A 14754-nucleotide genomic window follows, 5' to 3' on the forward strand; every position below is an offset into this window, starting at 1 on the left:
GATGAAATTAGACAAACACAAACATGCATATTCAGTAATGGGATTCTAGCTCTGGTATTTGGAAGTTTTTTTAATTACTATTTAGGATTCTGCGACACGTGACTTCAAGGAACGCACGATACACATTCAAATATAAAGAATATCATCAATAATTGAACTTGTATGCAATTGAGAGAGTGAAGAAATATGTTGATCTCCTGTAGATGTGTTTATCTCTTTCGGTTTATCTTTCATTCATCGTGTTTTGGAACTGCTGTTTCACTGAAATTTACCTACTTACCGGTGTTTTGTGGACTGTTGTTTATGGTTTTTTTAAATGAACATAGTACTGGCCAATTTTTCCACAACTTACAATAGTTGATTGTTCATTTGGTATATAAAAGTAAGGAGATGTGGTATGATTGCCAATGAGACAACTATCCACCAAAGTTCAAGTGAAGTGGATGTAAGCAATTTAAGGCAACCGTACGCCTTCAACAATGAGAAAAACCCACATCGTATGGTCGGCTATAAAAGGCCCCGACATGAAAAATATGAACCAATTCAATTGAGAAAACTAACGGCCAACTAAACTATCTTTTTCCTATATTTCTAAACATTGACTTTTGTATATGCACGACCGTTTTGAGTAATAAAACTGACCCCGTTAGTATTGGTGTATTTACAGCTTACGGTTTTTTTCACATTGTACACGATGTCATTTGTAATTTCATGATCCTTAGTTGCTGCATTTTTAAACTGTCATCTATTACTATTGCAATTCCTAAAATAATTCATTTTTTAAACAAATATTTTCTTGATTTCATTATCCAGAGTTTGCGTTTTCTATCGGATTGTATGTACTCTTGTGAGTTGAAGCTACTGATTGAAGTATTCTAAAATTGTAAAGTTATTAATGCGAGTTCTACTGTGTGCATCATTACTTGTTTTAACGTTTTGTAAATTTGAGTTATTGTGGGTCAGATGACCACGAACATGGTCTAATTGTCGTAACTAATTCATATTTGTCCTGAGCATAAACACAGATGTCATTGGTGAGCAGGAACTGTTTAACCTTTAGCAGCATAAAAGTTCAACCTAAGTCTTTTTTGTGTTTCGTTAGTTTTCTGTTTTGTGTACTTTATTTTCCGGTTTGGTTTAGATTATGTCAGTCATGCCTTTATCATTCAAACTTTCAAATTCGAATATGGTCAAAGAGTTAGAGAGTTATAGTGAACCATTGCGTTATGAAATGTGTAATACTTACGGATTGGACAAAAGACTATGATTCCTTATAACCAATTAGGAATTACTTGATTTCGACATGTCTTTCAGTAACGTCGACGAATTCGATAATAAAACAAAACTTTTTGTGACTGAGTCATATAAGTCTTCAGGGTAATAAGAAAGATTATAACATTTAAGCAGGGTGATAATTAAAATAATATTGTTTAATGTGTCGGGTGTTCTGAACCAGGATTTTTACAACATATGCTATTTTGAGTCTAGTAATATTTAAATGTATACATGGATCTTTCTATGCCCGGACTACGATAGTAAGAAGGGGTATTTTTATCTTTGCTATTCATCTGTTTGTTCGCTTATTGTGCGTCCGTTAAAGTTTTGGTTTTAAACATTTATTAGTACTTTGAAGTTTTTGTCAAATATAGTCACGTGACCTTTGTTATATATGTAGGACTCTGAACTGCAATGGTACTCCGAACCGCGATGGTCACGCTGAAGTGCAATTATGGTTTGACGCTGAAGTGCGATGGTGGGATTGTGACGCTATCTTGTTGATAGCTATGCCGAAGTTCGATGGTGGTGAAGCTGAAGTACGATGGATTTAAATCAATTTTCACATTTATAGAAGTAGTCAATGAAGAAGTCAATTTGTTTGTTGGAAGTAGCTTTTCAGTTTTTTAAGGTAAAACATTGAGAGTATAACCTATTTAATTTAAAACAGTCATGATAAATATTCATTGCCTTTCCAGTCCTAACTGTAACGTTGTAGTGTACTTTGTTAAGAGCTTCAGACAAAAAAAGCAATTATTTATTATAGTTTATATAATCGTTTAGATATTGACCACTATAAACGCTACATAAAAGGTTATTTTCCTTTAAAACCAATACTTATTGCAATGACTCAAAAACGTAGTAGTTATCATTCGTGTTATAGACCATCACACATCAGCGAAAGGACCATCACACTTCGGCGTAGACCATCGCACTTCAGCGTGACCATCACACTTCATCGTCCCCATCGCACCTCTGAGTCCCACATATATATGCCAATTAATCCTTTTATTCAGGTCTAGGGGTTCACTGGACATTGAATTTAGATAGTGTGAACAGGGAACGGTTTCCTATTGACTCATACTTATTATTTTTTTTATTTAAAACAACATTACAGTGATAATACATGCAAAAAAAAATGTTGTTTTAGACAGCTATGCCAGATAATACGGCTATATATAAGTCTTAAAACACTGATTCGACTGAAAAATCATGTGCGGGTTCGTTGATATGGACAATAGGTGGCTGACTATTGCTATTGTTCGTTTTTTCGTTTGACAAAATTGGCTTCCGCATGCTACTTGGTCTTCTTCTAAAATAACACCTGAAAAAAATAAATAAAACTGTTATAATTTGGATAAAAAAAATTGTAAAAATAACTAGACAAAAACAGTCATCTATTTTAATTATTTCATAAAGGATATGTCATTTAGGTAATGTCTTGTTGATTGGAGGTCTCTAGTAAAGGATTTGTCATATAGGTAATTTCTTGATAATGTCAGATCTTCAATTTATTCAGTAATTGCAGTTAAGTGTTTGATATAATCTTGCATAATTCATAAAATGCAACCGTCACGCTGTTATCGTGGTATCGCTCATCTCTAGCTCAGGAGATCGCTTATTCGATTCTCTGCTAGGTCAAGATTTCAAAAATTAGTATTTTCCGCTTCTGTGTTAAGGTGGTACCCAACACCTGGACTAAAATTAATTTGGCTCGTTTAATTTTCATAAAATTTTGACATAATGTTTACTTTGACCCTTTGACAAAAATATAAAAATTTCAAAGAATTTGAACCAACCACTTTATCAGAAAAATTTCGTTGGTTATATAGCAGTTTGACAAACACTAATTTTAATCATTGAGAAGCTTAATATTTCCTTAACAATACAACGTGATTAAAACGTTTAGTTGATTTTTACAGAGTTATCTCCCTGTAGTGTTAGGTACCACCTTAAGCGTGCCTAATTCATGGGTAAGAATAATGTATGTGGATAGGGTCATATGTCTGCGTACTGACTTTTACCTATTTTAGCTGCCACGTTGAAAATCTGACGTAGCGTGTCAGTCTAGCACAAAACAGAGTATCTATCTACCTACCATTTTAAAAACGGAAATAAGTACAAACAGATTTGGAATACGTACCAGACGACAGTACCCACAATTAGTACACCGAACACAACAACTAAACTAACGGCTATTAAAACTTTGGTGTTGCCTCCACCACATTTAAAATTGCCTTTATCACTACAATCGGTGACTTCGTCTGAGGCCTCTGAAATTCAAAAAATGTTTCATGTGTGATTGTTTCAAATGGTTTCATCTTTACGTATATATCTTTCTCCTGACAATTCAAAATATTGATATTTTGTTGATTTTTGAGTAAAATATAATTATACTAAGATAACGAATGTGTCAATTTTTCAAAAAAAAACCGCCTGAAATTGATTTATAATAGATTGTACAAGTTGTTCTTGCATTTCTTTTCCTCTTACATGGATTAATGTAATTCGCATTTATTGGCAAATGCACTTGCAATTCACTTTTGACTGCCAATTTCTCCCAATAATATATGATTTTTGCATTCTGTGACGTAACAAATATTAATACTAGATTCATGCATGCAAAGAGGTTTCCGAAGTAATTCTTCAATTGTGTAGTCTGTAAATTTCACTGTTCTATGTTCTTTTGTTTACCATGTAATTAATAATAACTCATATATTTGAACATTGAGCTTTTTGTTTTGTTTTATAGTTTTAATACTGATTCCAAATCGAAATAAAGTTATCTTATCTTTTCTGATGATAATATAACAAATACCAAGTTCTTACCGATATGGTATTTGTGCTATTACAGTGTTCTCCCTTTGTACAACAAGTCACAGTTTTGACTTATAAAACAGTAATAGAATATGATTTTTTTCTTCAAACACACGACTTTCTTTGAATCATAGATGTATGCCTCAAATTACAAAGTTATTTTTTTACAGAGTTTGAAATTGTCAGAATATTCTTCTTACAGAGTGTGTGCTTTCAATAAATGTTTGGAAAGGTTGGATCCAAATTTTCAGCACATGGATTTAGCCTACTCAACAGTATACAATTTTAGTAAACAGTCATATAATACATCAGAAGTAAAGTTGACCATCATATGTCTTTTTGTTTTACACAACGGTTTGGTTCTAATAGGAAATAAAAGGACTGTGCGATACTCAAGTGTACAAAATAAACACACAAGGCATATAAAGTCTGACCAAAATTTAAAACATAAGTATTAAAACATATCACTTGCTGCTTTAAGACTGATTACTTATATTTTAGAAGAGAACATTTCTTTTATCAATTTTTCGGACATAATTTCAATAAATTAATGATTCGAAATTAGCTTCTTGTCAGCTTCAAAAGGCATACAGTGTATTTACATTATAAACAATATAAAACTAAAACCATTATGTATAGGGATATTTACAAATGTACTACTCCGCAGCTTAACTATTATGATAAGTTTAAATGCAATCAGACTAATCGTAAGATTAAGTTTTATTAACGCATTATATACTTAAAGAGGTGACCCTGTAAATAGGGTGGATATCCTATAGAAGAGAAAGAAGTTGATCTGAAAGAATTTTAAACTTCCAGTATTACATGTACCAACATTTGATATAAATTCCATGATTTTGGTCGGTCTCTCTTCGACTTACGAGTTTTACTTCTCCCTTTGGTATCGCATGTCTCTTTGTATAGTGACAAACACAATATGACTCTGCTCATAGTTTTAAGTAAACTTACTGAAACAGTACGCTTGGTAACAACCATAAGTAAATGTCAACTTGTAAACCCTAAAATCTCCACAGTTTTTCACTTGTATGGCGTATGTTCTATTACAACAGTTTCCCGGTGTTACCTGGCAAACAGTTCTATCAACAATACCTTCACTTGTCTCTGGTATACTGCCTGGTGGAAAACAATCGGAGTAAAATATATAAGGAAATAACAATAATGTAAATCATTTAATAAAAGATAAGTAGGCGTATAAATGATCATTAATTGATTTTTTTGCAGCTTTTTATAAAATATTTACTACAGATTTTTTAAGGAAGCTACGAGACTGAACATTAGCGACATTATTTTCCCGACTTGACAAAGTAAAGTCTTATACAAACTATAGTATGATCTTAGAAAATAGAAATCGTCTATTCTTAGACAATAAATTCTGCTCTTGGTCAGATTTCAGAGGAACGTCTACATTGTATAGTACTAGAGATAGCCTGATATGCAAAAACTATAATAATTTTAGAATGATTACTGTAGTGTATAAGGAAACAGTATAGTTAACATTTGCTTGCTCATGGACTATAAAATCAAAATTACCTTGGTTATGTACCAATTGATTGGGGTACCAATAGGGAAACAAGCCAATCGACACATGTACACATGGAGGACAGAAAAATATGTAATAAAGAGGTCAGGGATCAGCTAACAAACAAGCTAAAAAAAACTCATCAAAGATAATCAAACTTCAATTGTATGCATGAAGATCCATGAAATATACGCTTATTAATTCTAGGTTGAGGTGACTAGACTTGGTTTTGATCCGCGGCTGAGTTTAACCAATGACTCTTCCTTATTATATTTGCTGCTATATGAAAACACGTCATTTATTTACACATCTACTTGCTATCAAAGTAACGTTTGTTCATTAATTGACATCCGCATGTGGTCGCCTACTTAAACTCTTAAGATCCAGAATGTTATAATTCTACTGAGATATCCAAAAACAGGTATGCATAAAATGTCTATAAATTACAAAAACAAGAAGATGTAATATGGTTGCCAATGAAACAACTATTCACCAGAGACCAAACGACGTAACGTTGCTTATATTCATATTCTCTTCGGGATTTAATTTTTTTACCATAGGGTATTGCATGAATTGAGACAAGACAACACTTCTTGGCCTGTCAACATTCCTTTCTTATGTTATCTGTACGTTAGCCGTATTCTTTTTAAACAATCATTCAAAAAGTTTCGTTATGGTTGAAATATTAAACGTATTTTTCTGTTTTAGATTTTATTGCTTTTTTATTTGCTATTTATACTGATTTTTATAATTTTTAATACTTGGTTACACCAGATAAAAGGATAACTCTGTATCACCATGCATATACTTTTGTTTTAGATTTAATTGAGTTCAATAATGTGCAGCAAAGCTGTATCCAGATTACTATACCATCATGACTATTTAATTGATTGATGATTTCGCCACAAACAAACTCACAAATTGTAACTTCTATTAAATATTTAGTGTCATTGGATGAACGGGAAGAATGCATGCATAATGATATTATATATGGTTCATATAAAATGTATAACTAGAATACTGAAAAAAATAATGTTACCATCCATCCATAGCGGATACACTGTTCCACAAGTTCCGAACGTAACACATTCGGTATAAATATCTTCACCGGTTTTTTCATCTATTTTGTACCAGATAGGATTTAAATTGGCGTCACAGAACGGCACATCTAAGATATTGCGCGATATTGTTCCTGTTCCAGAGTCTGAACATGGATCCTGTCCTAAAATTCCAAGAAATTAGATAATGGAAATAACATTTTATATATTTCGTGCGTCCAAGCGCTTTCTGTATTTACCAACATCAAACACGCTCAGATCTAAGCATATGAAAACCAGACATGTGTAAATACATAGAAATGTTAGGAGCTATATGAGAGTAATAAATGTTTTTTTTAAGTTTTCAAGTCGTTTGGTTGCTGTCTCATTCACGCATGTGCCATATATTTCTTATTTAAGTAGAAAAATCGTCATCTCTCATTATTGTATATGAATGAGTTTGGACATGTTTGTAAGTTGTGTGCGCTTAAAGTAAAAATGATAAGCGGTCGGAATAATTTGAATTTAACGCATGTCAATATCGTCCGATCTTATGGTGAAACATGTTTTGTAAAAAAAAAAAATGTGAAACTGAGTGTTCGTTACTGTTGAGGAAAACCACAAAAGCCATTTCCTATTGGCAATCATCTTTAAAACAAGAAGCTCTCCTAGAATTTTTGTTTAGATCTTGCATTAATTGACAATTTCAGTCATTATAGAAATAAGAAGATGTGGTATGAGTGCCAATGAGACAACTCTCCATCCAAGTCACAATATATAAAAAGTAAACAATTATAGGTCAAAGTACGGCCTTCAACATGGAGCCTTGGCTCACACCGAACAGCAAGCTATAAAGGTCCCCAAATTGACTAGTGTAAAACAATTGAAACAGGAAAACCAACGGTCTAATCTATATAAAAGACGAGAAACGAGAAACACTTATAAACCACATCAACAAACGACAACCACTGAACATCAGGTTCCTGACTTAGGACAGGTGCAAACAAATACAGCGGGTTTAAACGTTTTTAACAGGCTCCAAACTTCAACCTAACCTGAAATAGTAGTGTAACATTACAACATAGAAAGACACACTATAAAATATCAATTGAAATGGCTTGACTCAATCAAAAACACATATTAACAAAAACAAGTAAACATACACTGAACGAATAAATTTGATCTATGACACAATGTCAAAAAGACAACTTTAACCTTAGACAAAATGTCGAATAACGTACATATGTAAATTTAAATATAATTATTTTGTTCTTAGGAGTAGGGAGATATTTTTTACAAAAAAAAATAAATTTGTTGTTCATAGTACGAGAACAGCAGTGAAAATTTATCGTCATACTAAGTACTTCTCAGAGGTGGTACATATTAAAAAAAAGTGAGACGAGATATAATACAAAATAAGTAAACATTGAATAACAAAAATGCACTACAAATTGTGTAACAGGTCAAATAACACGAAAGTACGGTTTGAGAGTACTCGCAGTTACTGAAAGCTAGTTAAAAGCAAAAAACAATTAATAATAAAAAAATCATGCATCAGAGACTAAAAGCAACTAAAACATGATGACTTTTTTGTAAGTATCACTTTGCTGAACTTATTTACCAATATAAGTTTCTGTGTATCTATCATAGTTTTTGATTATATATATTTTTTTCTAAATTCAATAAAAATAGTCTTTCATTGGCAAAAACTCCTATAAGGGATCAATTGACGAATTCGGTTTTTAGATTTATTGGTTAATCTAAGTTTGCGGAACTTTTTTTTTGTTTAAAATTTATCATTATCTACAAAGGTTTTCAAGATAATAACCAAAAACGGAGAAACGTCATTAAAATAATAAGTTCAGGGGCAATAGATTCGTCTAAAACTTTCACAGCAAATAGATATTGAACTGCTGATTATTGTTTTTTTGAGATATAAGCCAAAACTGCATGTTACCCCTATGTTCTATTTTAAGCCATGATGGATGCCACGTTTATTGACTGACTGGAATAAAAACACAAACTTAGTACTAGATACCATAAGGATGATGATGATGATATAACGCAAACATGAGGTGCAAACATTTGTACACCATATCCGGATTTCGACAATTAATGTCTTTTCAGTGATGTTAGGAATCGAAACGGTATTTGGAAGGCCATATATAATTTACCTCAATTTAGGATTGACTCTTGGATTTTGAAGAGTCTAATTAGGATGAACGGATTATAAAAATCCGAAGGCAAATATAATACAAGCCCAAACGAAAAAATATAAACAAATATAAGTTGAAAACAACGTTCAAACCTATGATTGCGTTGGATAAAAACCGCAATTTTTATACGTGTGCATGCAAAGCAAATTTCTTGGTAGAGGGGTCGTTTTGGTAAGGCCTTTGCTCATTAAACATACAAATATTGTCCAAAAACTATGATTTAAATGGTCATTTTGGTCTATTTCGGCACGCCTGACCTTTACGAATTAAAGCGTTTATATTGTATTAGTCTGTTCATTGAATTAATAACCATCAAGCGTGACTGGGGAATAGAAATTTGGTCACCCTTGGTCTTCTGCCAGCAGGCATTAAAACCATCGCCAAAGTGGGGCGTCTGTTTGAATGTGCGGGATGTATAAGTTCGCAGCCACGTCCGGTCAGAATTAAGACCTTAAATCTAATGCCTCGTGTAGAGGGAGTTTCTCGCCCTCAGCACGCAAGGAACCCTTGCAAGAACTCTTTCAGGGGTTTGCAGATGACCTGTTGCAAGGCTAAATTTCTGTCCCTATCCAATCTATCCTCATTTTCCACGGGAATTCCAAAACTGTTCACCCCTATTACAGAACCTACCTTCTGCATGTATTTTGAATTTGTTCTCGTCCTGAACATGCATGAAATATTTGCCACTGGACGTTTAGCAACCAACAATCAATCAAAAATCAATCAATCATTCAATTAATAGAATTTATATGGTTTTGAGTCTTATTCTATTTTACTATTTTTTCAGGGGTCACATATAATGGCTTATATCATACCTCCTCCTTTTGAAGATCTTTTTGAAACTGGCCATAGTACGAAATAATTCAAGGGGAAAGCGGCCTTCTTCTGAAACGATGCATAAATGGGGTAGGTTAGTATAAATATGTTGACTGGGAGGAAAGTTGGTATTTTTTTTATCGAAAATTGACAATTATGGCTTGCTTGTGTAGGGCCCTTTTTATATTAGCATTTTGCAAGAATCACGTATCTCACAACTGCCAACCTGCTAACAAGGAAAACAACGGTTGGACATATTAGAATAATACATTGATCTGCTTACTTACTGACGGAACGTTTTTATGATTTCATTTTAGATAGAACTACAAGTTTTATTTAACAGAACATGCTGGTAAAATGGACAATGATTCAACATATAAAGTATTTTACTCTGTAAACAATTGCTATTTACTTACCAAAGTTATAGGGCAATATCATGCAGATAATTATCCAAAACATTGTTTTATTCGATTTAACTGTTTCACTAATTTGCGATTAAAGATTTATTTAAATCTTTTATTTGAAAGATTAATTTACCAATAAATACTCTTGACCTTTTCTTGCCGAACAAATAACCTAGTAATATAACCTCTTTAATTTGTTTAACAAAACTTCATTCGTATAATAAATTATGAAAATTATACTATACGGAAAAAAATGCATCAAATAATGAAATTTGGAAAAACAAAATAATACAAAACTGTAATAAGTGTATTCAAATCATTATCATATATATGGTATAATTTGTCGGCTTATGTAATAAGTCTTTTTTTAAATATTTAATACTCATTCTCTGTAACCACTTAAACTTTTTCGGCACACATAGTCACCGATCTTTCTGAAAATTGACTGTAATGTATATCCTATTAGCCTAGTCAGAAAAATAATGCCATCTGATATATATATTGGTTGGTTACCATGGTAACAGCGGAGAAAGTTGGGAATTTTGAGAAAAATACAATATTTGGTGTAGTGTTGTGAAATTATGCGGCTACATATATTAAAAAGAAACACAAAACAATTAATTTCAGCCTTGTTTTCATCAAAAATCAAAAAAAGTTATGGGGAATCTACTTAGAAACATCTGAAATTAATTTCCAAAAAATGGTCATTGTGCAATATTCCTCACAATACGAATTGTCTCCCTTTGACGGGTTTCACTAATGACTGGACCAAAACGAAAATGCTAATAACTTTTTTATTTCTTAAAAATTTTGTCAAATTTGAATTGCTATAAATTTAGTCCATTTAATACATAAATATAAGAAAAAATATAGAAAACTTTTAAATCTTCATAAAACGTGACCTGACCAACGCTGACAATGACAGGACCAAATGAAAATGCTCATTACTTTTTTTATTTCTTAAAGGATTTATGTTTAATTTGAAATATAATAAAATTTGATCATTTAATATATAACTATATGAAAAAATATAGACACAAATATTAAAAAATTCCGAAAAATTCCGAAAACGTGACCCTTCTAACGTTGACAATGACCTGACCAACAACAGCAATGACCTAACCGATGAAAATTACTGTGTTATTTTATATCATTAAAAAAAGGGGGAAAATATATGTTTTTGGGTAAAAAAACTTGACCTGACCAACGTTGACTGTGTCCTGATCGTTGTACTACCTAATACCTATTTATATCTTATAGGATTTGCTTAAAATTTATATAAAAAAAACCATTAAGATTGAATGGTAAAGTCTTTATCAAATAATAATAAAAACTGGGAAAAACAGTTTAGGGTACTGTGACGGGCACCAGGTTATTTAAACTTTTTATGGTATTGAGTAGTATATTGTATTTTACTGTGTTGTAAATTATGTTGTATATTACCGGTTATAATTTGACACGTTTGATCACAAATACAAAGTAACACACAAAAGGTGTGAAGTAGGCCAAAAATACATGTAAGTTGATAAATCCAATATAATTGTTTTTTTAATATTTTCATAACAGTAAATAATTATTTCCACGTACAACTTAAGGCATGCCCGAGCCTTGTGTAGGATATCTAGGTAGTTTTAAATATTTTCATAAAAAAAATAAACATTTCGCGGACTACTTGAGGTATGCCCGAGCCCCTGCATGTACGATATCTTGGTAGTTTAAAATATTTTAATAAAATATAAGTAAACATATTCAACGACTTAACTTGAGGTATGCCAAATGTTCCCGAAAGTCAATACATTTATCGTTTGCTAATATTTTTGAAAAGCATTTTATATTTTCTTATTTGATAAAATTAATAGTTCAATCTAAGTGTTTCTATAAATTTGATGCAAAGCCTATTACATATAAATAGGTATAAAGTCATTTTTCCTTGTCATGATAACGGTCAAAATATAGGACAGAAAGTCACAGACAAAAAGTCAAGGACAAAAAGTCACATGTATTATATGTTATAAACATTGAGTCCTGTTTCAAAGTAAAATCTATTTTTGTTTTTGTTAAAAGAAAGACAATATACTAATTTTGAGAAACATCTTTCTGTTATGGGCTTTCAGCATGTTCAGTGAAAATCAAATTATATGTACATGTAATATATAATTCTCTTAAAGTTACCCTTTCACGGTAAAGAGTTAGCATAATTTATGGTCAATATTTTTTAATTTGCTGCTAAAAATCCATAAACTTAAGATAATTGTTATTTTCTCAAATTTCAATAATCCAATGCCTAATACTAATGTTAAGATAGTGCTACCACAGGCGGATCCAGGGGCCCTGAGGGCCCGTCCCCTCCTTATTTATTGGAAATATTTGGTTGATTACATATGGAATCACTGAAGCATAAATGTAGCGGGCCATCACTTTAGGCAGTCAATTGGACCCGTTATATGAAAATTTTCTATATGGTATATTTTCCCCCACTGCTCGTTTTAAGACCCGCAGCCACCATCTGACAGATTTTCCGTCGGTTTCGTAGGGAAACGAATATTTTTGGAAAATCTCGAAAATTCCTCCCCGGCCAGAACGGCTAACAAGAAATGTGTCGGATGGATAGCAGGGACCATCGGGTCAACGGCCGACAGTACCCGCCCTTGTTGGTTACGCCCTTTGTTTGCTAAAGAACCCTTGTGTTAATTCTTTTAGGGGCACCCAAGTTGACCTATTGAAATTTCTGTCCTTGTCCAATTGATCCCGATTTCCAGTGATATTTCAAATTGTCCGCCTTCATCCCAGCCTACCCATATTGCCGGACCTTTTTGAAATTGTCTATTTTTTTCACCTTCACCTAAAAAAATGATCTTCATGTAGATACTCATCATCCAATAATACAATAATATTCAAAACGTATAGCTATACATGCTTTGCCATTTCAACATTGAGTTTAATAATGAATAAACAGCTCATAATATAGGTATTTTTTCCTTTATAGAAAGAAAGGTTAGATGGTCAATTATCATTTACTTCAAGTAGAGGACCAACGTCTGACTTTTTTTGTTCTATTTTTCTATTGTGTTGAAGTGTATCAAATTATTGCCTTTAATTAATTTCGGGTCAGTAGACTAGCACTGGACCAACAATGTTCCTATTAAATTTATTGATTTTGTTCTCTTATGAAATATGCATGAGATATTTGACACTGGACACAAAGCAAACCATAACTAATCGATCATTTCATTTTTACAAAATCTTACCCTCCCCCCCCCCCCCCCCCCCCTTGGCCTTTCTTGAACTGTCAATATTCTGATTGTATCTTCTTAATATTATGTATAAATAGTTAGGAGCTAGTAGCTAAAATTCCAAACTGTCAACACCAAGTGGCACTTTGATCTTTAATCTTCACTACAGCATTTGAATACTAGTTGACAAGACTGACTTGTAAAAACCATCATTCTTTGACACTGCATTAAATTGAAAACTTACAGAAGAGAGTTTTTGTATGAGAGATTGAGTCTATTTTCAAGTGTTTTCCAAGTTTATGCATATACGTGTAAGTTGTTGTTTCCATGGCAACACTATCACTAATAATGCCTGGAATATTATTAATATTTCTCAAATACAAGAAAACCTGCTTATGTAAGCAAAACTGTATACATTCATTGTTATATGTATCGAAGTTCATTAAAACGCATTTGTAAAAATTAGTACTTATCCGTATTTTTGCAACTGAACTACTTGTTTCCATGGCAACACATTCAATGGTAAATATTGTACAATTGAATATGTAATTTTTTACATGATTTTATTTGTTTTTTTCTAGATTGAGTAATTGTTTTTCTTGTATATTTTTCATGATCATGAAAACAGACTGAAATTTCTTTATAATCAGCACTTTTACCAGAATAGAGAAATTGTGTTTGTTTCCTTCAAGTGGTAACACCATTATCGAAATACTATACTAGCAAAATCAGTTATATATACACATGTGTGTATACAGTGAAACTTAATAAGTGTTTTAGTTTTCCTACTTTTGTGCACATTTAAGAAACTAACTGAAACTTTTTTCAAAATTGTTTTAAACTTGTGTATCAAAATGAAATTGTTTCCATAGCAACACAGTTCAAACTATAATACCGTTATATATGAATATGTTTAAAATTTTGATGATTACAATAATTTCTACATATTGTATATTTGTTTATTTTTTTCTGACTGCAGAATTAAGTTTTAAAACATTTTTTTTCAAAATTTTCAAAAAATAATTTTTTTCTGAAAAAATGAAAACTAAGCATTTTGTATCCATGGTAACAAAATATTGAGACATACTTCCCCATTACTTTTTCGCATCATTGATAAGATAAGACTATGATATTTATGAATTCATGGTTGACTTCAACTCAGGTGTCCGCAAACAATTATGGTGAGCATTCAAAAATGACCTCAAAAGGGTATTTTTTACCTAATGCAAACCACATAAAAAGGGGGGGTATATGTGATTATGATTGAAATGGAATATGAAAATATCAGTTATTAAATTACATTAATAAAATGCATATATTTAATAAAATCATAAAGCAATATTCATTCTCTTAATTATTTATTATGAAAAATTATGTTGAAAATAGCCTTTTTCAGCTTAAAATCATAGATATTCA

General features: G+C 31.8%; 1 protein-coding gene across 1 annotated transcript; it reads right to left on the reverse strand.

Annotated features, from left to right (window-relative positions):
- Nucleotides 1–2402: 2402 nt before the first annotated feature.
- Nucleotides 2403–6846, reverse strand: LOC127711253 (oncoprotein-induced transcript 3 protein-like). Its single transcript, XM_052217279.1, has 4 exons — nt 6672–6846; nt 5062–5226; nt 3419–3548; nt 2403–2599 (listed from the first exon to the last, which is right to left on the reverse strand). The coding sequence occupies exons 1-4, from the start codon at nt 6676–6678 to the stop codon at nt 2461–2463; spliced, it is 441 nt and encodes a 146-aa protein (XP_052073239.1). The 5' UTR covers nt 6679–6846; the 3' UTR covers nt 2403–2460.
- Nucleotides 6847–14754: the final 7908 nt, after the last annotated feature.

Source organism: Mytilus californianus, unplaced genomic scaffold (genome assembly GCF_021869535.1).
Source record: "Mytilus californianus isolate M0D057914Y unplaced genomic scaffold, xbMytCali1.0.p SCAF_1, whole genome shotgun sequence".
Lineage (NCBI taxonomy): Eukaryota > Metazoa > Mollusca > Bivalvia > Mytilida > Mytilidae > Mytilus > Mytilus californianus.